Below are 26,850 nucleotides of genomic sequence, written 5' to 3' on the forward strand. Positions count from 1 at the left end.
CGTGACGAGCGAACGCTTTAACCACTAGGCTACCCGACCGCCCGCATTGTGGTTAAACGATTGGCCTACTTCCCGATATGAACCAATCAGACACACGCTTTAAAAGTTCTGAAACAAAGGCTGTTGATGGAGCTGTGGCCTCCCCTTTCAGAGAAGAACTGGTATGTCTAACATGCTGACCAGCTGCATTTCTCAATGCCTCTTGAAAATATCTTTTATGACCCATTACTCCTGCATTGGTAATCTGTGTGTAATGCAGTAATTTATTTGGAAAGTATACCGTATTCAATGTAGTAAGAGCCTGGCTCGAATAAGCGCCCACGACGAAATTTGCTAATATATTGGCTAGTGAACATTCCCAATCAGCACCCCTTACAACTGATCAATGTACACAAAGACTTATTTATTCGTGTATTATATGCACCCATATGTTATATGCACCCTTAATTACGGGCAATAAAATTCTGGAAAAATATGTCTGTCGTGTATAATACCCACAGACTTTTCTTTTGTATCATTTCAGGCTGTCAGCATAAACCACAAAATTTACGATTTTTCAACTCTTGTGGGTTTTTTTTCACCAAAGTTATATTCTAATAAGAGCCCAATATTTCTAATTTTGAGTGCGCCCTGGGTGCTTATTACGTCAAATACAGTTTATATTTATTGACTGCCATCAGTCGTAAGCATCTTCCTCAGAAACCAATGAAGCTGAATTTCACAAACTTGTTCCCACCAGTTTGTTCAAGAGGTTCAAATCTGATTTTCATTATGGTTATATTCAAAAAACAAGTTATGGCCATTCCTAAGTCATTTGTGTACATTTGTGAGGCTGAATATATATGATCTGTTTTTTGTGATACTTTGATATTGACCTTGATTTGACCATTGCATTTTGACCATACTGAAAGCTCATTACTCTACTTAACCCCTTTTCATCCCCGCTGCAAATATTGCAGGGGGGATGTGGTCATCATCTGGTCTGTCTGTCTGTCCATATTTTGTTTTCAGAAAATAACTTGAAAACCTTAAAAAGATTTTTCATCTGTATTGACCAGAGGTTGAAATTTTGCCTTTTGCTATTGTAGGGGCTGGCCAGATTTGTCGTCTACTGATTACCCTTGTTTCAAATGTCATGAAATTTGTTATTTGTGTATTTAGTAGTGGGTCTTAACACATTGTTCCAGAGCTACAGATAAGCAGCGTATCTGCATAAAATACCCCTTACCACCACCACCAACCCCCCCCCACAAAAAAACAACAAAACAAAACAACCATTTAAAAGATAAACTAAATGATCTGTGGTGCGGAAGCCATTTTTTCAAAGAGAGTATTGTCAAATACCTGGCACACTGATGATTTACAGTTGGCAGTGTCAAGCATGGCACAATGAATGAACATATTTATTACGAATTTGTGTATGGTGTAACGTTTATTAAAAAATACATTTATGGTAAGAATCAATACATTTTACTTATTGTGATCCATATTTGTTTCAAGAAGTAAAAAATCGTGATCACTGATGCATCGGTGTATCGTTCCACAACTAATACTACCCCAGTGTGATGTACTGACACCTGCAGTTGTTGCATGGCCCTGATTATGTTTCTACGCTCATCAGCCCCGTACCTGTGCTTGTGGGTTTCACCAAAGTGGTAAACATCTGAGACCTGCATCACTTCAGGATTTATGTTCACACCAAACTGACACACCAGTGACACCACCATACAAGTAAAATACCGTTCTAAGCCCATTCACTGCACTTGTTGCTTTTTGGTGGTGCAGGGGCCCAGTGGTCTGACACTGTGGATTAAGCTTGTAGGTTTGAATCCCAATTTGGCCTTGTTCCTGGGCCTGTCAACACCATCGTCATCTGTGACCCTGACAGGATAACCCTGATAGACAGTTCTAAGCAAGACAAGTTCACTCACATAGTCACAATAGAAGAGAAGAGAGTGAGTGTTGATTTACGCCACAGTAGTCAATCATGGTGGTTGGTAAAGTCCCAGCCAAGCTAACCTGTAGTTGACTCCATGACTGCTGATGACACACAATTTACACATTGTGATCTCCCAACACTCATTTCACTGTTTATAGTCCTAATATTGGTGACTCATGAAGAATAACAGGCCGCATATATAAATATTTTTTAGATCCTTGACAGTGGTAGAAACTAACAGTTTTACTGTAGCCCACTAATCCTTATGATGATAACCATGATAACATATATCAAAACCCTTTAAAATGGCAAAATTCTACCGTCCTTATGATACCTTAACTATTGTGCAGTTTGGCAGACTACAGGACTAGTGCCAATTTCTGACACAGCTTTGATGAACTATTTTATGTGATGTCAGTGATAAATGTTCTTTTACCCAGGTATTCAGGATAATCATGAAAAATGCACATACAAACTTGCTTCACATGCCGATATCACACTGTGGTGGTTGAAATAAATAACTGGGATTCAGAAAATGTTATCAGTCTCAATCAAAACAGAGGGGGCAAACTTCCTAACATATGTTATCAAGTTTATGAAGAAATGACATTCACTGAATTTGAAGATCAAAACTATTCCAAGGGGAAAACTTTAATATATCTAAGGGACTGTCCTGTAGCACACTGTGTCCCTACAAAGTTTGAAACAATCTTAAAGACATTCTGGATGACTTCTGTGAAGATCCGGGAAAGAATAGGTCTTCAGCAACCCATGCTTGCCGTAAGAGGCGACTATGCTTGTCGTGATAGGCAACTAACGGGATCGGTAGGTCAGGCTCTCTGACTTGGCTGATGCATGTCATCGTATCCCAATTGCGTGGATCGATGCTCATGATATCAATCACTGGATTGTCTGGTCCAGACTCGATTATTTACAGACTGTCGTCATATAGCTGGAATATTGCTGTGTGCCGGGTTAAACAACAAACCAACCAACCAACTTCTTCAGAGCTCCAGATAAGATGCGTATCTGCGTAAAATACGTATCAGAAATGCAGAAATATGCAGTAAAATAAAATCCAAGCATATCAAATACGCAGCGAACATTACAGATACGCTACAAAAATAAAACTTGTGCGTATCATCAAAATATTGTGAAGTAACCCTGCGTATTCGATTTGCAAATCAGCAACTTATTTTGAAATTATAAACGGGCATTCCGTCAACCTTGCCAAACTCCACGATGACAGTTACATCATGATCATTTGCCATCACACTTTCTTGTGGAAGTATCGTGGTATTTTTGAGTCCTATAAAGCTCTCGAACCCACATGACACCAGTTTGCAGGGACTAGATGAACAGTGTTTTTAAATATTTAACTTAAATACCCACATGTGTAAAAACTAGTGGGTAACAGAAATTTGAATACCCAGATAGAATTACTGATACCCATTGATTTTAAAATGCATGGGTAAAATACCAACAACATCAAAAGCTTATCTGGAGCTCTGTTCTGTCTGTCACAGTAACTGTGTGATTGGCATTCTAGAAGTTGGTGAATTAGTAAGAAAACGTACAACTTCTGGTTTAGTGCATATAGTGACTTTTGGATGTAGGTTCTTACATCGTTTATTAAGTTTGATATTATCAAGCTTGATAATGGTGTAAGAATCTACATCAATACGTTGCTATATGCAATAAACCAGACGTTATTATCCATAAAGTTGTACGTTTTCTTGTCTGACACAGTGTGAGGTTTTTGCATGGAAACTGTTTAGTTAGCTAATTACCAATGGAATGGCAACCTGACCTAGACTAGACACAATCCTAGTTGCACAGACGCTACGGATAAGTTTCCTTTCATACATTACCAATCAATCAGTCTGCTGTCTGTTTGAAATATTAAGCTGGTCTCACCATATGCACGGCTTCGTTTTCCTTAAAGGGCAAGTTCACACGGAAATTAACCTATTTTTCTTGTACTTTTTCCACATTAAAAATGTTAACCTAGAAGTGTCATAGACAAAAATATAAAAATATCACAATTAATTAACATATTTTTCGCATTAAAACGATTTATATTTTTCACATTTACCAAGTGTTCTATTTCCACAACAAAAACACCATGGCTTATGCCCCTTGCAATATGACGTCATTGGTGCCAATTGATAAACATTATGACGTCATCATGCTTTGTTAGAGCCGCTTCACGTGGTGTAGGTCTAGATGTGTGATTCTAGCGTCTCAGATGCCGGCCAGCATAGTGTTATGCTGAGTCACCACTGCGCCGGAGTGTGTCGTAGGCCATGTTGTTTTACCGCAAACTGGTACTTGATATCTTTTGCGTTGAGAATAGACAGGGACCCAGTTGAATTGGCACCAATTACGTCATAATCTAAGGTAGATAACTCAGGCCTGTTTAGCTCGAAAAACGAAGGCCTCATAACGGCATATCATTTTCACACTATTGTGAGCTTCCTACTTTCACTGTGAAAAAAATGATCGTATATTTTCAAACACAGATACTAATTAATTCTAAAATTGCGTTTTGTTTAGAAAAAGAAAGAAAGTGATTTTTGCGTGTACACTTCCCCTTTAAGGTTCCACAACTCAAGATAAGTTCGGTTTGTGTAGATATGCACACGCAGTCACCATAACCCAATTAACATTGAGTTTGACTTGCTTGTGTACAAATTAGGGCTGAGACAAGTCCAAATTTACTACCCGGCTACCCATCCCCCTATTACCCGACCCTACCCTGGTAACCACTGTCTCAAAATGTCTGATTGGGAACAATTTTAGCATAGCCCTGGCAGAACATATTCAGATACATGTATTAAACAATCTGGTCATTCATACACTGAAGTTGAATTAAGTTACATCTTTATTCAACCACATGAAAAATCAGAAGGAATTGGTGCATAGCCTGAAAGAAATGTGAACATTAGTGACCTGTAGTGTAACCATAGAATTCGAGATAATTTTTGTCATTAAACAATATATCACGGGACTAATAGAGTTCTAGATAGTTTTTGTCATTAAACAATATATCACGTAACTAACCACGGGTCCAGGTAGTCCTGTGGGTACCCGGGTCCTACTCAGTACTCACCCGACCCGGGTACCCGAGTTACCCATCCCAGCCCTAGCACAAATACACATGGAAATATTAGAACACCAGTCAGAGCTCCAGATAAGCTTTTGGTGTTGTGGGTATTTTACCCATGCATTTTAAAATCATTGGGTATCAGTAATTCTATCTAGGTATTCAAATTTCTGTTACCCACTAGTTTTTACACATGTGGGTATTTAAGTTAAATATTTAAAAACACTGTTCATCTAGTCCCTGCAAACTGGTGTCGTGTGGGTTCGAGAACTTTATAGGACTCAAAAATACCACGATACTTCCACAAGAAAGTGTGATGGCAAATGATCATGATGTAACTGTCATTGTGGAGTTTGGCAAGGTTGACGGAATGCCCGTTTATAATTTCAAAATAAGTTGCTGATTTGCTAATCGAATTCGCAGGGTTACATCACAATATTTTGATGATACGCACAAGTTTTATGCGTATTTGATACGCTTGGATTTGATTTTACTGAGTATTTCTGTATTTCTTATGCGTATTTTACGCAGATAAGCAGTTTATCTGGAGCTCTGCCAGTAGTATCACATCACTGTGTTTACCTACCAAGCCTACTGTCGCCTTTTCAGCTTGCATGCCTGTGTATATCTACCGATCTCTATTTACATGGGTAGGTGAAAGAGATCTGACACAACCAAAAACTTGCATAAAAAACATTCTCAACACGGAAATGATTTCTTTGTCCAAAGCTGGCTGCTGTGCCTTTCAAGCAGGGATTGATTTCGCTGTATCTAACAGGGTAGAAACAAACATTTTTAGTCTACTAGTCCTTAAAATGATAAGATATAGCAAAACCCTTAAAAAGGACAAATTTCTACTAGTCCTCATGATACCTTTACTATTGGCCAGTTTGGCAAGGACTACAGGACTAGTGTGAATTTCTAACGCTGTCCAAGCTGCACCAGTGCAGGTAACTTTAATTGTCAGGATGCACCCAGTGCAGGTAACATTTCCCACCACACTGGTTATATTTGATAAAAGTGGAAAAATGAATTCTTTTAGAGTTGGCTGCACATCTTTTTGAAGCCAGGAAACCAAAGAAATGTTTGGAATAGAGAGGTGGTCTGAATGCAGTGAACATGCAGAACTAATTCTTCACAATTACCACTAGAATAGTGGGTTGTTTCACGTGAGGTTACAATCACATCAAACAGACACTTTGAAACTTCTTTTTAAGGTTGTTTACTGGAATATATGCAGATTTACCCAAGATAAAATACTGGAGCACATTCTCAAGTTTTTGTTCTCTTTGAATTTATTTGTTATTCAAAGTAACTGAAAATACAGTGTTTCAATTTATAATAAACTGGTGCAGCCAGTATTTTGGTTGTGCAGCCCGATTAATTTACCTGGTGCAGGTGGTAAAACAGAATGTAATTGTAGCCGGACTGATGGAATAGAGGCATCATGTATATATGAACTCTAAGTGAAAAATGCAAAAAAGTGTCACATCTCACTTACTGTGTCATGAGCTCTTGTGAGCTTATGCTCACAACAGAGGCTGAACATAATGTTGATATATCATGTAAGAAATAAACGAGTCTTGGTTGTTGTTTATCGTACAAAAACACTGCAGGGAGAATAAACCACGAGGGACTGTGTTTGATTCTTATATATGTTCTCTTTTGAGACGTTTCACTGATTTTTGCCATACTTATGCAGGAATACATCATGGGTAGAAAATAACAGCCCACCAGTCCTTATTATGATAACACCTAGCAAAACACTTAAAAATGGCAAATTTCCACTAGTTCCTTATGATACCTTAACTATTGGCCAGTTTGGCAAGGACTACAGGACTAGTGTGAATTTCTAACACTGATACATGTTCATTAATTGAAAGAGAAGATGGTTGTAGTCAGTCATCTGACGTCTGGTAACTTTCATGCCAATGTTTCAGTTTGTCCCATAACAATTCCCATTTCCACTGGGCGACAAACGGCCTTGTCCTGCTGCATGTTTTGCAATGTTGGTTTTCATAATGTTTCAGCTCAGAAAAAGTAAAAAAAAGCATCTCACTGTTGAGTTGACATGGAAATATGATGGTTTGATTATGATAAAAACTCTTATAGAGACACATTAACAGGGTTAGAAATTGGCACTAGTCCTATAGTCCTTGCCAATCTGCCCAATAGTTAAGGTATCATAAGGGCTAGTAGATATTAGCCATTTTTAAGGATTTTGCTATATATTATCATTATAAGGACTAGTCGACCAAATATTAGTTTTTACCTCTAATTAACAATTTAAGACCCAGGATCACTTTAGTTTGAATGGTTTCTGAGCTAATCAGATTCAGTTCTTTGTTGTATCAGGGATGGCGATTGTGGGCATCGTGTTATAAATCATACTTGTAAGCAGAAATACGTAAATCAATAATAATCTATTTTCCTGCAGACTGGTTAACATGGTGGTGTGGGGTTGGGGCAAGGTGGCCTTGATGGAAATACAATTGGTGGGAATGGACATCGTTCTTCATTGGACGCTTCTACAAATGACTGCCATTATATCGGCGGTGAAGACCGCAGTTTAATTATAGAAAGCCGAGTCTGGTCGCTGACCAATGTCCAGCTAATCTGGACGTAGTCAAAATCAATCAGGGAGGAGAGAAAAATCGATAATTTGGCAAGGAGAAATTCACACTTTGTGATTTGTTGCCTGAATACACTCAAACACTTGATGGGGATATCACTCAGGAAGGTATTGTTCCTGTAGAAATTGCAAAATGTCACGCTTGTGTAAAGAGATGACAAGAATGGGGATCAGGTGGCCATTATGGCAGCAGAGTATATAAGTGAGTGAGTGTATTAGGTTTAATGCTGGCATCTAAGTTTATATTATGTCTTTTTGCTTTGCAATTGTTACCGTGGGAGGAATGTCAGAAGTGATACAGATCATTGACATTTACTACTTTTATGAACCACAGAAACGGGTATAGTGCTATCATATTCAGATAGTCTGGGATACAAACCCAAGATGATCCTGTCGTGCCTAAGGGATGCAACTCTGCAAGGTGAATTGAAACACCTCAGACCGCTTGGCCAACCGTGTACCCTGTACAAGTTATAATGATGAATCTGATTGTTTTTCAATTCATTAAATACACAAGTTGCCAAGTGGCACTTTGATCAAATACCTTTACTATTTAACTTTGTTTTGTTCAGGTATATGTTCTTGAAATACATGTTGAGGAAGCAAAGAAAGCTGACACCTCCGTTCTGTCATGATGGATGAAAGGAAGACTGACTTGTATACAGATAGTCTGTCAAGACCTAGGTCAGAATAGGTCTTCAGCCACCCATGCTTGCCGCAAAAGGCGAATATGCTTGTCCGAAGAGTTGACTAATGGGATCGGGTGGTCAGGCTCGCTGACATGGTTGTTCAAATTTTGTGGATCGATGCTCATAATGTCAATCACTGGATTATTTGGACCAGGCAATTGGGATACAATCACCTGTATCAACCAAGTCAGCAAGCCTGACCACCCAATCCCATTAGTTGCCCCTTACGACAAGCATAGTCGCTTTTTACAGCAAGCATGGGTTGCTTAAGACCTATTCTACCCTGGATCTTCACAGGTCTTGTAATGATGCATAAACCCCAAAACCTATTTGAGCCTTGGAGAAGTTGGGATTAACTTGCACTTGCAGTTGTTCAGATTGGTTCAGATGGGCCCAGATTCAAAGCATGGACAGTGCTATCCTAACAAATCTTTTTACAAATGATAATGATACAGAAGAAGGAACGGTCTAGATTGTTCAAATGGCATGTGTCTCCAGCAAAATCACCAACCCCTGAATACTGGAAAAATTATTATAAACATGGAAAATTTTGTAGCTTAGATAAGCATGATAAGATCTATGGGAAAATCAAAATAATGGCTTTCTTCAACATGTTCAAAGGCTTATCCATACCAATTTACAGTGGCCATTGGCAACCTTTTGCTAGATGTTGATGTTATAGTATGCCCCAGTGTTGAGAAAATGACATTACCAGTATGAGTTGCCAGGATAATGTCGAGATGAAGAAGACATTACTGGATGAATGTCAGGGATGGAGGTCAGTCTCACTTCATGGAAGCAGAAAAGAAGGACACCAAATAGGATTACTTTCCTTGTGAAGGAAACCTCAAAGCAGACATAATTGAGTTTCAGCATCACCATGATGTGCTTAGGGGAAACTGTGGAACGTTGCCAGGGGAGGGGAACATATGTGTGAAAATCTGGAGAGATGGTGTTGAGCAACTCTAAAGTTTGCTTTCTCTCAATGAGGTGAGGTGAGGTGAAATTGGGTTTAACGTCGCGTCCAAGATTATTGCACTTATATAGCGACGTGCATGTACGTGTGTGTGTTTGTGTGGCTGCTTGTACTAGTCCGGACTGATGCTGATTTATAGTGCTAGCTCACTGAGATACCATGCCGCAGTTTAACATGAATACCCCGCTCAGACACAGTATACTGACTCCGAGCCGACAAGTCCTTGTTTTAGCCGCCAAATGCCGAGTTTCAGACAGGGTTACAACAAATACCATCTTTCAACGTCTTTTGGTATGACGCGGCCGGGGATTGAACCCCGGACCTTCCGCTCTCTGGGCGGACGCTCTACCACTAGACCAAGGAGGCGGTCTTCTCTCAATGAGGGGCTGTGGGGTAGCCAAGTGGTTAATGTTTCAGTTTGTTATGCCACAGAGCCCAGGTTTCATTCCCTACATGGGTGTAATGTGGGAAGCCCATTCTCTAGTATCCGCCAACAATTTGGCTGGCATTTTGCCAAAAGCTTGGGGATTCCGATATTTCTGCTGGTCTTAAGGGGGAGACTGGAAACAGCTCGTGGTCAGACTCCGTGGCATGGTTGATAAGGTGTGAACGTGCCCCAATGGCATTATTTGTTGCTCATAATATCAATCACTGGTGCTGTCTTGCTTATGTTCCATGCTGCTGTCATATGGCTGATGTACTGTTGAGTTAGTGTTAAACAGCAAACAAGTGCTATATTCAGCAAAAGATGTGAACTATTCATAGTTCAAATGTTGCTGAAACTGAATAAGAAAAATATTAATAAAATAGTTACTAGGTAGTTATTTGCCCCTTTTACGCTGCTGTTTTCTGTAAATAAATGTTTCCACGAGAAAAAGACGGTCATGTAAGTTTTGGTCTTAGAAGTTGGTGCTAAAACAGATTACCTACAGGTTTATCTAGAAGTTGGCCAGGAAGCACTTATTGGGGCAGGGCTCTTAATACGGTGAATACGGTGATATGCTTACTCACCTCAGACTTAATCTTTCAAAATTGCTTCATGGCAGGGATGCAACCCACTGAGACACCATGCCGCAGTTTAACATGAATACCCTGCTCAGACACAGTATACTGACTCTGAGCCGACCAGTCCTTGTTTTAGACCCATAATGCCGAGAGCGAGGCAGGGAAGCAACTGTTGGTATGATGGGCCGGGGTTCAGATTAACTTTGCATCCAGACATTAAGTAGCATGAGCAAAGGGAACCAACTGATTATGACATAACTTTGTTTGTTTATTGTTTAACACCACACTCAGCAATATTCCAGCTATATGACAGCGGTCTGTAAATAATTGAATCTGGACCAGACTGTCCATTGATTGACATCATGAGCATCGATCCACACAATTGGGATACGATGACATGCATCAACCAAGTCTGCAAACCTGACAACCCGATCCCGTTAGTCACCTGTTACGACAATCAGTCGCCTTCTACCACAAGCTTGGGTAGCTGAAGACCGATTCTACCCCGGATCTTCACGGGTATTCAGGAACTGTAGTGATCATATGGGGTCTGCTTACATGGTTCCTCCTAAGACTTGCTGAAGACCTATTCTCACCCGGATCTTCACAGGTCAACATGACTATAGGCCTTCAACGTACTCAGTATATCATTGCTAGTACTCAGAAGGCGGTCTGACTCCTGTGGACATCTGGCATTATCAGGTGTGTGGGCAGTTGCTGCTATAGATATGTGTGGGTAGCTATGGCCTTGCTTGTAATGTATTGAGTTAATCTTGTCAGTGACATTTGCTGTTGACAGAAACTAGTATTGTGTGCTATGACCATGACAACAGTGATAATTCCAGCTTACATTTACAAGGGTCAACACTGTTTTCAAAACTGCTGATGTTGCATAGTTATGACACCCACTTTCAAGGTGGAATAGCTCTTCTTTCATCACTGGTTATATATGAAGAGTTTCGTGTATTTCATAAGACCAATTTCAAGTTAACACAACTTGAAGATTCTCTCCAAAAATAAGTTCAATTTACATGAATAAGTACAGAGGATCAGAATGACATGTCGAACAAATTTAGGCTTATTAATATGGTTTTCATGGCAAGCTTGCCAACTGAGCATCAATGTTCTGATATCTATATAAAAATCTGTATTAGAAAAATTGTGATGCAGTATTAATTTTGTAAAATTAAAAATTAAAAGATGTAGAAAATTAAACAGCAAAATGTCCACGGTGAATCTGGGGTAGAATTGATTCCTTGTAGCCAGTGCTAAGTGGATCGGGAGGTCAGACTTGGGGACTGATTGGACCACCGTGGTCTAGTGGTAGAGTGTCAGCGCGGTTGCGGAAGGTCGGGGGTTCGAACCTCGGGCGGGTGATAGCAAATGAGGTTAAAAGAGGTTGTTACCATGTCTGCATGGCACTCGGCATTAAGGGGCTAAAAGAAGGACTGGTCAGCTCGGAGTCAGTATGCTGTGTCTGTGTGGGGTATTCTTATTAAAGTACAGCATGGTATCTCGATGGGCAAACACTATAAAATCAGCATTAGTCCGGACTAGTACAAGCAGCCGCATGCACACTCATGCACATGCATGCAATGGTAAACCCTATTTCACTTCACCTCACCTGGGACTGATAGCAAGTCATCATTCCTCAAAGACATGGAACATAGCTCCTTGTATCAATCTGTATATTTGGTGCTAAATGTCAAATTTGAAACCTCAGGTTGTGTATTTGGTTCTAAATTCAACTATGCAGGTATCTACAGGTAACACAATTGGCTGATGGAGTATGACAAAGAAAACATAATATGTTTATCTCCTGAATAACATCATTATTTTATTGCTGAGGTTGAAAGCTGTTTGTTTGTGGTAGATGCGACACATGGGAGTCGGAGCAGGAGAACTGGAGTGAGACAGCTAGGGTGTTGCGACACCACCAGGAGGTGCTCGACAACCTGTACAACACCAACATGAAACCCACACCTACTAAACGCAGAAAGAAGATCCGTACTTACGAAGGTGAGTGTTGAGATCATTGATAAGTTTCACGTCCCATGACTATTAACATGAATGTCTTGTTTGTGTATGTACAAGAAACAGTTCACAGATAGAGTTACATGTCATTTATCAGCATTTGACACATCAATTCTATCCTATGTGATGCTGCCCATCAACTCCGACCACCACAGTAGTGTCCTGGGACCTGGTATTTCATTTAGGTATTTGCTCTTGCTGGCACTTAGTTTATAATCCTGGATAAATCCATAAAGGAATTAGGGATGTTGCACCGACAGACAGCGTGAGGTCAATGTGGTCATCTTGAGATGTTGAGGGTAGTCCGAGAGACATCCTTCTAATGGAAACTTCTATCAAGTTAGCACTCTTTAGTGATGTAACCATTGATCAAGTATTGTGGTGTAAGTGGTGTGACGGTGTTGATGACTTGGTTCACTGAATTATGTAGTGCTGTGTAGTCCATGTTGAGTTGCTGGAAGCAGCAGCTGGGATGTGCAAGGCCATAGCAAGTAGGGTACCCACAAGTGGGAGTGTACAGTTAGGCCACAAGTAGGGTACCCACAAGTGGGAGTGTACAGTTAGGCCACAAGTAGGGTACCTGCAAGTGGGAGTGTACAGTTAGGCCTTAAGTAGGGTACCTGCAAGTGGGAGTGTACAGTTAGGCCACAAGTAGGGTACCCACAAGTGGGAGTGTACAGTTAGGCCACAAGTAGGGTACCCACAAGTGGGAGTGTACAGTTAGGCCTTAAGTAGGGTACCTGCAAGTGGGAGTGTACAGTTAGGCCACAAGTAGGGTACCAACAAGTGGGAGTGTACAGTTAGGCCACAAGTAGGGTACCCACAAGTGGGAGTGTACAGTTAGGCCACAAGTAGGGTACCCACAAGTGGGAGTGTACAGTTAGGCCTTAAGTAGGGTACCTGCAAGTGGGAGTGTACAGTTAGGCCACAAGTAGGGTACCTGCAAGTGGGAGTGTACAGTTAGGCCACAAGTAGGGTACCTGTAAGTGGGAGTGTACAGTTAGGCCACAAGTAGGGTACCTGCAAGTGGGAGTGTACAGTTAGGCCTTAAGTAGGGTACCTGCAAGTGGGAGTGTACAGTTAGGCCACAAGTAGGGTACCCACAAGTGGGAGTGTACAGTTAGGCCACAAGTAGGGTAACCACAAGTGGGAGTGTACAGTTAGGCCTTAAGTAGGGTACCTGCAAGTGGGAGTGTACAGTTAGGCCACAAGTAGGGTACCCACAAGTGGGAGTGTACAGTTAGGCCACAAGTAGGGTACCCACAAGTGGGAGTGTACAGTTAGGCCACAAGTAGGGTACCCACAAGTGGGAGTGTACAGTTAGGCCTTAAGTAGGGTACCTGCAAGTGGGAGTGTACAGTTAGGCCACAAGTAGGGTACCTGCAAGTGGGAGTGTACAGTTAGGCCACAAGTAGGGTACCTGTAAGTGGGAGTGTACAGTTAGGCCACAAGTAGGGTACCTGCAAGTGGGAGCATACAGTTAGGCCTCAAGTAGGGTACCCGCAAGTGGGAGTGTACAGTTAGACCACAAGTAGGGTACCCACAAGTGGGAGTGTACAGTTAGGCCACAAGTAGGGTACCCACAAGTGGGAGTGTACAGTTAGGCCACAAGTAGGGTACCCACATTTTGGAGTGTACAGTTAGGCCACAAGTAGGGTACCCACAAGTGGGAGCATACAGTTAGGCCACAAGAAGGGTACCCGCAAGTGGGAGTGTACAGTTAGGCCACAAGTAGGGTACCCACAAGTGGGAGCATACAGTTAGGCCACAAGTAGGGTACCCTAAAGTGGGAGCATACAGTTAGGCCACAAGTAGGGTACCCACATTTTGGAGTGTACAGTTAGGCCACAAGTAGGGTACCCACAAGTGGGAGCATACAGTTAGGCCACAAGTAGGGTACCCACAAGTGGGAGTGTACAGTTAGGCCACAAGTAGGGTACCCACACGTGGGAGTGTACAGTTAGGCCACAAGTAGGGTACCCACAAGTGGGAGTGTACAGTTAGGCCACAAGTAGGGTACCCACAAGTGGGAGCATACAGTTAGGCCACGAGTAGGGTACCCACAAGTGGGAGTGTACAGTTAGGCCACAAGTAGGGTACCCACAAGTGGGAGTGTACAGTTAGGCCACAAGTAGGGTACCCACAAGTGGGAGTGTACAGTTAGGCCACAAGTAGGGTACCCACAAGTGGGAGCATACAGTTAGGCCACAAGTAGGGTACCATTACTTTGGGCACTTGCCATTAGGCAACAATTATTAGGGTACCAACAATTTAAGTTAAAAAATTCAGTTCACAAACGTTTGTAGTTCAAGTAATTTGTCCATCATCGATTCGGGTACAACATGTGGAGCTTTAATGATTACAGGTTTGTGTAGGTGTTCCCAGTCTCTGCCCTAGGTTGGTTGTAATTGCGGGTCTTTTCACTTGTTTCTCGCTGATAGCAGGTCTTTCCCGTCTTCAATGATTAGTTTAACATTACTCCATTGAGAAGTGCCTCTGAACGGAAGGCAATAAGGATTGATTCTCAATTTTGAAAAAAAAATTATTTTGCCAGTTGGCCTGCCATCGGCATTTGTTTAAATTTGCAGGTAAGTCCTGGGATTGGGACTACGGTAATGAGGAATGTAACAGTGAGGCCATTAAATGATAAGGGCGGGTAATAGCCTTTGTAGTTCAACTATTGACCAAATCAGCACAAATATCAATACAATTCAGATATTTATATGGAACTAGCTGCATATTTAGCATCAAAAGACTTTATTTGGTCAACAACAGAAACTACCCAAATCTTCAATAAGCCCATTGATCGTATCAGAAGCGATTGATAACATCATTTCATGTTGATATTTATAAGAAATAGCGTTCCCATATCAAAGGGAACATCAAGAAATTTAATACCAGCCTGAATCGTTTTTGTAACCTGCACCCAGTTTGACAACCCAAAGGTTATGGCATTCATAGCTCGTTTGAATTCTTTGAAAACATGGTCTTGTTTATGCAAATGTTGTTTTATCAATACCCAACACAATCGTGGCATAAAACATTGTGATGCAGGGTTGCTTCAGTGAAGTATTTTGGTCCAAGCTGAAGGTCACATGAATCAGTAACACTCTGTGTGGGTGAAATATCAAACTGTCACGTGTCTTGATGAAGTGTCTGTCACCTCCACCAGACTTCCATGTAGGGAAGTTCTTCAGTCATGCTTGTGACATATAATGGCTGCATTGTGACTTGTTTGCATAAATTGATATTTGATATCAGTTACCTTTCCATATATATTGCATATATAAGGTTTGTGTGCGCACTTGTGATGTGTGCGAAATACGCACATTAAATCTCCAAAGTAACTAACTAACTAATTTGTGATGTCCGTGTGCGAAATACGCTACAGTCGGCAAGAGCACGTTAAATCTTCTACCGGTATATCAGTCAGACTTGTGATGTGTTTCATTCCAGGTCGCCTTACACACGGAGTATAGGATTTTGGGTTGATTTTTAAGGCGTGTACAGGGGGGTCGTCTCATACGTGGGGTCGCCTTATACACAGCGATATACGATATCATTTTTATCATGTTCCGATGTTGGTGTTTGTTTTTGTAGGAGTATTAGAAAGTGTGAAATAAGATGAATTTATTTGAACTTCCAATATGATGATGTGAGGCTGGTGTTTGGTTGTGAGACGAGTAGGGTTGAAAATGTAGTAATTTTGTATTGCCTTAAATCATGTACATGTGCCTTTTTATAAATATTTGTCGCAAAAATTTTGCTTTTTGTTGATTTTTCTTTGTATCGTGCTTATCAAGGGGTTTATCTGTTAGAAGTATGCGATGTCATTTATTATTTGATGATGTCATTGCATTCCATAATGACATCTTGTCTCTCTTGCAGCCATGTTCATAGAAAATGTGTGTGATGATGGCTAATGGTGGCAAATAGATCTTGTGATGGCCTGATGCAGAGCTCCAGATAAGCTTTTGGTGTTGTTGGTATTTTACCCATGCGTTTTAAAATCATTGGGTATCAATAATTCTATCTGGGTATTCAAATTTCTGTTACCCACTAGTTTTTACTGGGTATTTAAGTTAAATATTTAAAAACACTATTCATCTAGTCCCTGCAAACTGGTGTCGTGTGGGTTCGAGAGCGTGAAGTTTGGCAAGGTTGACGGAATGCCCGTTTATAATTTCAAAATAAGTTGCTGATTTGCTAATTGAATATGCGGGGTTACTTCGCAATATTTTGATGATACGCACAAGTTGTAGCGTATCTGTAATATTCGTTGCGTATTTGATACGCTTGGATTTTATTTTACTGCATATTTCTGCATTTCTGATGTGTATTATACCTAGATACGCAGTTTATCTGGAGCTCTGCTGATGTTTCAAATTTGTAAGTGTCCTTATGGCCTACAGTAAATTTACGTGTTGATGTTTTTGTCACAGTAACCGCAGTTTTTTAAGTGAGGACCAGAAGTGTCTAGTCAGGCCTCAGCTTCTAAAGTCTGTGGGGGGGCACGGGTGGCCCAGTCGTCTAAGGTGCTGCAATTCGCTGTGCAGAGTTGCGCCCTTGGGCACGCCAGAAACCTATGATTGTGGGTTCGAATCCCGGTTCGCCCCGATTATGTTTCTAGGTTTGTCAGCACCATGCTCGTGGGTTTCCCCGAAGTGGTAAACGTCTGAGACCTGCATCACTTCTGGCTTTCCTCCCACATTAAGCTGACATGCCTTGATATGACTGCAATACTGTTAAAAGTGGCGTAAAACCCAACTCACTCACTCACTCTGAAGTCTGTGGGTCCTGATGGCAGCCTGGCAATGCTTTTATTTCAAACACAAAAGGAAAATAAAGAAATTAATTATCAGGTTGAATCGTTGTTGTAACCTTCACCCAGTTGAACAGTTTGACAACCCAGAGGTTTGAATTCTTGAAAACAGGTCCTTGTTTATGCAAATGTTGTTTTCATCAATACCCAACATTGGGCTGCAGAATCATTTCAGTTAAGTATTTTGGTGAGGACCCACAGTGTTTAGTCAGGACCTGCAGCTTCTAAATTTAGGTCTATGGGTGTTGATGGCTTCCTGGCATTTTATTAAATATTTTTATTTTTTATTTCAAACAGTGTCTGCGACATGCTTTTCTCACACGTCATCCTAACATGACTGAAACTCTGGTCGCAACATTTCATAATACCAAATTTTGATCGCTCACATTCACTATCGTGTAAGCTCCTATCAGTTGAGGGCGGTCGGGTTGCCAAGTGGTTAAAGCGTTCGCTCGTCACGTCGAAGACCCGGGTTCGAATCCCGACATGGGTACAATGTGTGAAGCCCATTTCTGGTGTTCCCCGCCGTGATATTGCTGGAATATTGCTAAAAGCGGCATAAAACCAACCAACTCTGGTCGCAACATTTCATAATACCAAATTTTGATCGCTCACATTCACTATCGTGTAAGCTCCTATCAGTTGAGGGCGGTCGGGTTGCCAAGTGGTTAAAGCGTTCGCTCGTCACGCCGAAGACCCGGGTTCGAATCCCGACATGGGTACAATGTGTGAAGCCCATTTCTGGTGTTCCCCGCCGTGATATTGCTGGAATATTGCTAAAAGCGGCATAAAACCAACCAACTATCAGTTGAAGCACAATGATCGTGGTGGGGCGTTTGGATTAAAAGTGCAATGAAAGCGTTTAGCATGTTACCATTGAACGTGTATAGACTCAAGCATCAGATGAAGAAGCAAGCAATCCGCTCACGGGATGCCGTTTCATTTATTTGATCAAACGTGGAATAAGACCCTGCCATGAGTCAAACATACCCTTCATGCTAGGATACAACTTTCTTACTACTTGCCTGAAATCGCAATTACCAAAACATTGATACACAACATCCCAACCAACGGCAAGAACCCGCCACTCATGAACTGCTTGATTTAGTTTCCATTTGCAGTCATGCTCCACCAACAGAGTTGAAGGTTATTGCCAGCAGGACGATAGTGTTCCATATTAGTGTCTGTGTGTGCTGATGGCTAGTTGAAGTTGATTTTTTCGTGTACGGATATCGCAGTCCATTTGTTTCTCTGTGTTCTACATACTTCAACATCACAGGTTAGGCTGGGAGATAAAATATTGATTTTGATGCTGGAGCGGTTAACATTGGAGTTGTTTGAGACTTGCTTTTGCTGAGCTTAGAGGCATCAATACTTACACAGTTGCATGGAAGGAAATATGGATCTTGATATCTTTGTATGTTTTACAATAATGTTGAATTATTCAGCTATTTTGTTATCCTTTTACATCTCTGTTGTTTTGGGGAATCTTCGCTGACAGTTTAATGACTGGAACTTTCAAAGGTCTTTGAAGTTTGTACATTAAGTTATCGATGCTGCTGTCACAGTTGAGTGTCGGGAGTGTCATGGCATTGTGAACAAAGTAAATGAGCAAGTTGGATTGTACACTGCTTTTGGCAATACTCCATCATTGTCACTGTTGGGGTCACCGGAAACGGCTTTTCTCATTGTACCCTTGTGTGGAATCGAAACTGAGCCTTCGGCATGTTGAGCGAACACTTTTATCACTAGGCCACACCATCGCCTTATGAACAAACTAACTAGACAATGTCTTCAGGACTTTTTTGTAGATCTATGTACTTGTTGAAAAGTTTTGAAAATAAGGTTTTTGGATCTGCGAATATTCAGAGTTCTGGAGCTATTTTGCTGAAATGGATGACTACTCAAAAGTGGCCTTGGCACTGTCAAGACATGTTGTTGAAATAACTGATCTTTGGCACAGTGTTAGGTTTGTATGATTGTCCCAGTCATGTATTAGACAAAAATGTCAATAAAAATGTAAAGGTTAACCCAAAATAGGAAATTTCAGATAATTGGGCCCGAAATTGGTTTAATTCTACTCGGTCCTGGCGTTTGATTGATGTAAGGGTCACACGTTTTCTCACCCTCTTCAACGGGAATCTGTCATATTTGATAGAGATCTGGTAAAAACTGAAGATTAATTGGACGCGAAAGGTGAAATGCTGCTTGGATGTTTCATTATTTCTAAATGAGCTGCTATTTTCTGTGAAAGATAAGTTGCTAGTTATTCTTGGACATCAGAGGATGAAATGACGTATTGACATTTGCTACAAGATCCTATCCCGTGATGCTAATCTCCCTGGTACACCCACACTCTCAGTCTCTTGGTTTGATGTGAACACTGCTGCCTCAAGCTGAAAGTCAGTGGGATTTCCTTAAAGTTCACTGTTTATTTTGCACATGGTTTAAACATATTGCACATAACATGTTGCATGATCATTAGTCTTGTTACATTATCACAAAGCACATTGCTCATTCATTTTCATAAAGCACATTACGTTATCATAAAGCACATTAGTCAGTCATAAAGTACATAACTCATTCATAAAGCACATTACATTATCATAAAGCACATTACTTGGTCATAAAGCACATTACTCAGTCATAAAACACATTACATTATCATAAAGTATGTTAATCAGGCTTAAAGCACATTACTCAGTCATAAAGCACATTACTCAGCATAAAGCACATTACATTATCATAAAGCATGTTAATCAGGCTTAAAGCACATTACTCAGTCTTAAAGCACATTGCACAGTCAAAAAGCACATTACATTATCAGGAAGCACATTACATTATCATAAAGCACATTACTCAGTCATAAAGCACATTGCTGAATCATAATAAGCACATTCAATGATTACATGGTTGATTGCATAATCACCGGACAATGAATTATCAGGAAGAAAAATGGCATCATCATAATACTTGCTGCATGATTTTGAAACACAATTTGCAGCATAATTATTAACACCTGCTGAATTATTCATTATATTTCCATCTGAAAATGTTGGTTTATTTATATTTCTGAAAGATTTCAAGTTATGTATTAGTGTTTGAGCAAGTTTCAGGAAATGCAATCTGCATGATGAAATACTTTACACCAAATCTAATTATTTGTCTTGCGTGAGTGACAAGAATTTAAGTTGCTGTAAAATAACTAATATAGATATACATAGGTGTAAATAACCTGTTCTTATTACATTAGGGCACGGGTGGCCCAGTTGTCAAAGCCACCGCAATTCCGTGCAGAGTTGCATCCCTTGGGCATCCCAGAAACCTGTAAATGTGGGTTTGAGTCCTGGTTCACCCCAATTATGTATCAAGGTTGTCAGCACCATGCTTGTGCTCGCACCTGGGAGTTACCAAAGTGGTAAATGAATGAGACCTGCATCACTTTGGGCTCTTCTCCCTCATTAAGCTGACACGCCTTGATATTTCTGCAATACTGTTCAAAGTGGCTCACTCCCTCATTCACTCTTATTACAGTATCACCTACCAACTTTCAAATGCTGTTCAAATGTATAGGATTGCAAGAAATAATGCACGATTTACAAACTATTGCTCAGCTCTAACATGAGGCGTTAGTCTTTATTGCTGAGACAAACAGCAAACAAATCTTAGGAACCTCAATTTCAAATGTCATACTGATTTTGAGTAATTTCCCTCAGCATCCAGCGCTCAATATTTAGTTATTGGCTTCAGCAAGGATCTATTCCCATCCTCTGGATGTTGTTGAAAGTCAGTGGAAAGTATCATCCCGGGTCATTACATTGATGAAAATGTCTGCCTCCAGGACAAGAGCTCGGGTGTGTAGGTGACAATTTGACACTCAACTAACCAGTCAGGTGGACAGTGTTAGGATGAAGTCTCAGTCCCTCTGGTGATGGAGTGATCACACTGGTTGTGGAAGCTGGACACAGCTGGCTACTGGGAAACGGCGATACAGCGATCTTGTATAACCTTGAGGTATTGATTCTCAGAAGTGAATGGAGATCTCTTTAACTGAGCATTTTACTTTAATGTTCTTTTATGCTGAACGTGCAAGAAAGTTTGTTTCAAAACTTTTGATGATGGTGATTTGTGGGTGGTTACAGTTTGCTTGAGAAAATAATTATTTGTTGTTTAGATGGTGAAATATTTTGTGTTGACCTTGATCAGTATGGAAGTGACCTTCGAGGTAATGGTCTTTTTTACATAACGTACATAGTCTTATCCAGTCTTCGGTGAAGAATCTGCATGCAGATTCCTGGAAAGAATATGCCACAATACCCATGGTCTAAGGGAAATTCTAGGTAGAATAGGTACCCCTGTCCCTAATGCATGTCATACAGCAAACAATATGAGTATTTCATGATTACAATGTGTGACTTTTTGTTTTCATGCTATCAACCATTAGTTGAGATTCACTCACTCATCACTGATCTAGTCATGTTTCTTGAGCTGTTCTGTTTGTACTGGCTCTATGATCCAATGTTAACAGATTTGAAAATATTTTCAATTCAGCTTGTAGTGCTGCATATGAAGGACATTTGTATAAGAACATATGAGAATAATGAAAGTTTCTATGTGCTTTTGTTGATACCATTATACAAGACATGAGGAGGAACTATGTTAGGAGACCCCATATGATCACTACAGTTCCTGAATACCCGTGAAGATCCGGGGTAGAATCGGTCTTCAGCTACCCAAGCTTGCTGTAAAAGGCGACTGTGCTTGTCGGGTGGTCAAGCTCGCTGACTTGCTTGATATCCCAATAGTGTGGATCAGTGCTCTTGATGTCAATGACTGGATTGTCTGGTCCATACTCGATTATTTACAGACCACCTTCATATAGCTGGAATATTGCTGATTGCGGCGTTAATCAGCAAACAAACAAACAAATAAACAAACAGTTCAGTCCTTATGTGAATTTAAAGAGTTAAGGGACATATTGAGCTTTGGATAACCTAGTTCTTGAAGTCTTATCAGAAGTCAGCAGACTCCTTAAGTATTGATCCAGCTCCAAGTTGCAACACTGACAAACTCGCACCTTAGTGTCAGAGCATATTTTGACATTTGAGCTTAACGTGGCACAAAGTAGACCAGAAATAACTGCTTGTTCTTGAGGAGAGTTTTCACAATTTACTCTGAAATATCCCACAAGTCCACAGAGACCAATACCTTGGTTCCAGTGTCCCTGATAGTCTGAGACTGGAGATTAGTGGCTGTATGGCTCCTTCAGTCTGGACATTCCACTGGGCATAAAACATCTGTTCTCACCAGGATTTCCCTCAGAATGGCAGCCACACTTGGAGAGGTTAATAGTTCTGGAATTGCTCCAAGCCTTTGATTTGTCACGATTATCTGGATTTGCATGGACACTGTTGCATAGATATGGATTATGAGATCTTGCATTCTGGTCAAACAAATGAAGACAGTTATGCCGGTGCTAGATAATATTCAGTCCTGAATGTTGTAAATGAAATATATTTTATGCTTTACTGTATATTTGTTCTTGAAATGAGAATATTTGAATTTATATCCGAAAAATGGAATACAAAATGTTTTCTATCTTCAGTAATGACTCATGGGGTCTATCCAAATTGTCTAGAGATTGGAGTTTTGTTTATAAATTCTTCGATCAATGGCTAGTTAATGACATTTGGGTACGAAGATGTTCCTCAAGGACATTTCACTTTCCACATGTTTAAAGGATGTCAATAATAAAGGGAAAACTGTGACCCACCCTGACACTGAAACTTTGTGCCCACTTTTGAAAACAACTTTGCCCGAATCTTCATATCTTCCTCCTCATCCCTCCAGAGCTCCAGATAAGCTGCGTATCTGCGTAAAATACGCATCAGAAATGCAGAAATATGCAGTAAAATAAAATCCAAGCGTATCAATATGCAACGAACATTACAGATACGCTACAAAAATAAAACTTGTGCGTATCATCAAAATATTGTGAAGTAACCCTGCGTATTTGATTAGCATATCAGCAACTTACTTTGAAATTATAAACGGGCATTCCGTCAACCTTGCCAAACTCCACGATGACAGTTACATCATGATCATTTGCCATCACACTTTCTTGTGGAAGTATCGTGGTGTTTTTGAGTCCTATAGAGCTCTCGAACCCACACAACACCAGTTTGCAGGGACTAGATGAATAGTGTTTCTAAATATTTAACTTAAATACCCACATGTGTAAAAACTAGTGGGTAACAGAAATTTGAATACCCAGATAGAATTACTGATACCCAATGATTTTAAAATGCATGGGTAAAATACCCACAACACCAAAAGCTTATCTGGAGCTCTGTCCCTCGTCTAGTTTCCTGTGTATCTTGGGCCACATTTCCTTAGATAATGGTTGGAAGAAGTCTGAAGTTAGGAATTTCCTAGAGGCATAGATAAGAAGGAGAATGAATTAAATACTTTATTGATTGTCTGGCAGAGGCTGGTATAATACATCTCCTAGCCATGGGGGGAACAAATAATGCTTAAGCTACACATCATCACTGGAGATGTTAAAGTGTCAATTTCACGTTCCCTTGGCAATTACATTTTATGTGCCGGTGTATTTATTGTAACCAATGACTTTAACCAATACGTTTTGTGTTCTTGTGATATTCTTGATGCGTTCTTGTAATGAGAAAGGTTAGTTGTGTTCAAGGAGAATGTGCAGATGTTTGGGATTGTTGGATGTGTTGGATGTGTTTTCCATGTGTAACTGTCATGGTGACTGTTAATAATTCAAATGGCTTGACATTGCATGATTAGATTCCTCTGACCGACAGAAGCTTCAACAATACTTTTAGTGAATAATTGATTAGTTTTTGACACATTACAGGATATTTCATCAGGGCCATGTTAAGAATTTGACACTTTGAAAATGTGTTTACTGTTTGCATTGAAATTAAATTAGAAGCAAAAGAAAGGTAGATGTTATTTATGTCTTGGTCTAAATTATTTATTACTATTCCGAGGCAATAATGGCTGCTTGGACAATAATTCTTCCCGGTAATTGAGTTAGTTATGTTGATAGCAGTAAACTGATGAATACAGTTTCTTTGTTGTTTGGCTCCAGACTCAGCAATGTTGTAGCTATATGGTGGTGGTCAGGAAATATCCAGTGATTGACATCATGAGCATAGATCCATGTAATAGACATAGATGACATGAAGTCAGTCAAGTCACCAAACCTGACCCACCAATCTTTTTGGCGGCCTCTTACGTCTAGCCTTGATTGCTTGGGTAATAAGTCTTACCCAAAATGCCCAGAGCTTGATAAATTTCCTTTTCCAGAGCCTTGTGTTGGCTGATAGCTGTGAATACTGAGGTCAAGTGGCCCATAATATTTGAAACGGTGACCCAGCAGTTTATTTCACAGTATGTCACCTTGGGTGGCTTCCCTTAGCTATACTAGGATCTGCTTGTTGAAGGTATGAATCCAAGATTCCCACTGATTATGATCCTGGTCAGTTAATGCAAAGAAAGATGTTGCTTCCCTTACCAAAACCAGGATCTGCTTGTTGAAGGTAGGAATCTTAAAGGTTCATCCGGATTATTATTCTGGTTTATTAAGGAAAAGAAAGATGTCACTTTGAGTTGCTTCCCTTACCAAAACCAGGATCTGCTTGTTGAAGGTAGGAATCTTAAAGGTTCATCCGGATTATTATTCTGGTTTATTAAGGAAAAGAAAGATGTCACTTTGAGTTGCTTCCCTTACCAAAACCAGGATCTGCTTGTTGAAGGTAGGAATCTTAAAGGTTCATCCGGATTATTATTCTGGTTTATTAAGGAAAAGAAAGATGTCACTTTGAGTTGCTTCCCTTACCAAAACCAGGATCTGCTTGTTGAAGGTAGGAATCTTAAAGGTTCATCCGGATTATTATTCTGGTTTATTAAGGAAAAGAAAGATGTCACTTTGAGTTGCTTCCCTTACCAAAACCAGGATCTTCTTGTTGAAGGTAGGAATCTTAAAGGTTCATCCGGATTATTATTCTGGTTTATTAAGGAAAAGAAAGATGTCACTTTGAGTTGCTTCCCTTACCAAAACCAGGATCTGCTTGTTGAAGGTAGGAATCTTAAAGGTTCATCCGGATTATTATTCTGGTTTATTAAGGAAAAGAAAGATGTCACTTTGAGTTGCTTCCCTTACCAAAACCAGGATCTGCTTGTTGAAGGTAGGAATCTTAAAGGTTCATCCGGATTATTATTCTGGTTTATTAAGGAAAAGAAAGATGTCACTTTGAGTTGCTTCCCTTACCAAAACCAGGATCTTCTTGTTGAAGGTAGGAATCTTAAAGGTTCATCCAGAATATTATTCTGGTTTATTAATGAAAACAACAAGGTTGGTAAATGACCAGCATCATTTTAGGTTAGGATGATCTCCACAAATACTAGGTTTGGATGATCTCCACAAATACTGTAATGCAATGTGACTCATTTATTCATAGTTGTGTTTCCGCTGTTGGGATTGGTCCCTAGTAGCCTATGCTGTCATACGAGACAACCAAATGGATCAGGTGATGAGACTGGGGACATTGTTGATTGCGTGTCATCTTACAATCTGACGTAGTGTGGGATGTTTCTCATAAATCAATGTGGTCTGGACTTGATTATATCAAGCCAGTCATCATAGAGCTGGAATTTTGAGTGGGGTGTCAAATACTCAAAACAAAGAAACTACAGTTGTGTGAGAGAACATGGAGAATAATTGATACACCGGGTAGGCATGCCAAGTATCAGGTTATGTGTGTACGCTGCCTTTACATTGGGATTCCGGCAGTAGAAACTAACATTTTTAGTCCACTAGTCCTTATAATGATAACAATAGCAAAACCCTTAACAATGGCAAATAATTATTTGTTGTTTAGATGGTGAAATATCTTGTGTTGACCTTTATCAGTATGGAAGTGACCTTCAAGGTAATGGTCTTTTTTACACAATGTACAGAATCTTATCCAGTCTTTTGTGAAGAACCCACATGCAGATTCCTGGAAGGAATATGCAACCAATGCAGCGTCAGAAACTAATTGTTTCAGTCCACTGGTCCTTATAATGATAACTTATAGCAAACCCCTTAAAAATGGCAAATTTCTTCAAGTCCTTATGATACCTTAACTATTGGGCAGTTTGGCAAGGACTACAGGACTAGTGCCAATTTCTGATTCTGCAATTTAAGGCTGAAATGTTTATCACTATTCTGCAAACAGTCCGCCATGAAACCTATTTGAGATACCAGCATGTTGAGCCACGCAGAGATTAACGAGTTTCTATTACACGACCAATTGATGATTACACTGAGAATTACTTGTGCTTAATCACCATTAGACTTTTCATTTAATGTGGAAATGGTTTTGACACTGTAATGGCCTGCTCAGTGAGTGTGTAATGCTGGACCACACGTTCTAGCTCGTATCATCTTCCATGGGTTTGAAGAATGTAAACAATGGTAAAAGACTGTTAAGGCTCATCCACATCAACCCAAGCTTGCCACAAAAGGCGACTATGCTTGTCGTAAGAGGCGACTATGCTTGTCGTAAGAGGCGACTAATGGGATCGTGTGGTCAGCCTCACTGACTTTGTTGATGCATATCATTGCATCCCAA

At 40.3% G+C, this 26,850-nt stretch overlaps 1 protein-coding gene across 3 annotated transcripts in view; it reads left to right on the forward strand.

The window, feature by feature from the left end:
• The window catches only part of LOC124115844 (nicotinamide/nicotinic acid mononucleotide adenylyltransferase 1-like), a 58,042-nt gene that overhangs the window by 2,308 nt on the left and 28,884 nt on the right, over positions 1-26,850 (forward strand). For all 3 annotated transcript variants that reach the window (XM_046476991.2, XM_046476992.2, XM_046476993.2), the window contains exon 4: positions 12,221-12,366. In XM_046476991.2, the coding sequence (XP_046332947.1) occupies positions 12,221-12,366 (146 nt within the window). The remainder of the gene's footprint in view (positions 1-12,220; positions 12,367-26,850) is intronic.

This window comes from Haliotis rufescens, unplaced genomic scaffold, assembly GCF_023055435.1.
Source record: "Haliotis rufescens isolate VD_foot unplaced genomic scaffold, xgHalRufe1.0.p SCAF_12, whole genome shotgun sequence".
Lineage (NCBI taxonomy): Eukaryota > Metazoa > Mollusca > Gastropoda > Lepetellida > Haliotidae > Haliotis > Haliotis rufescens.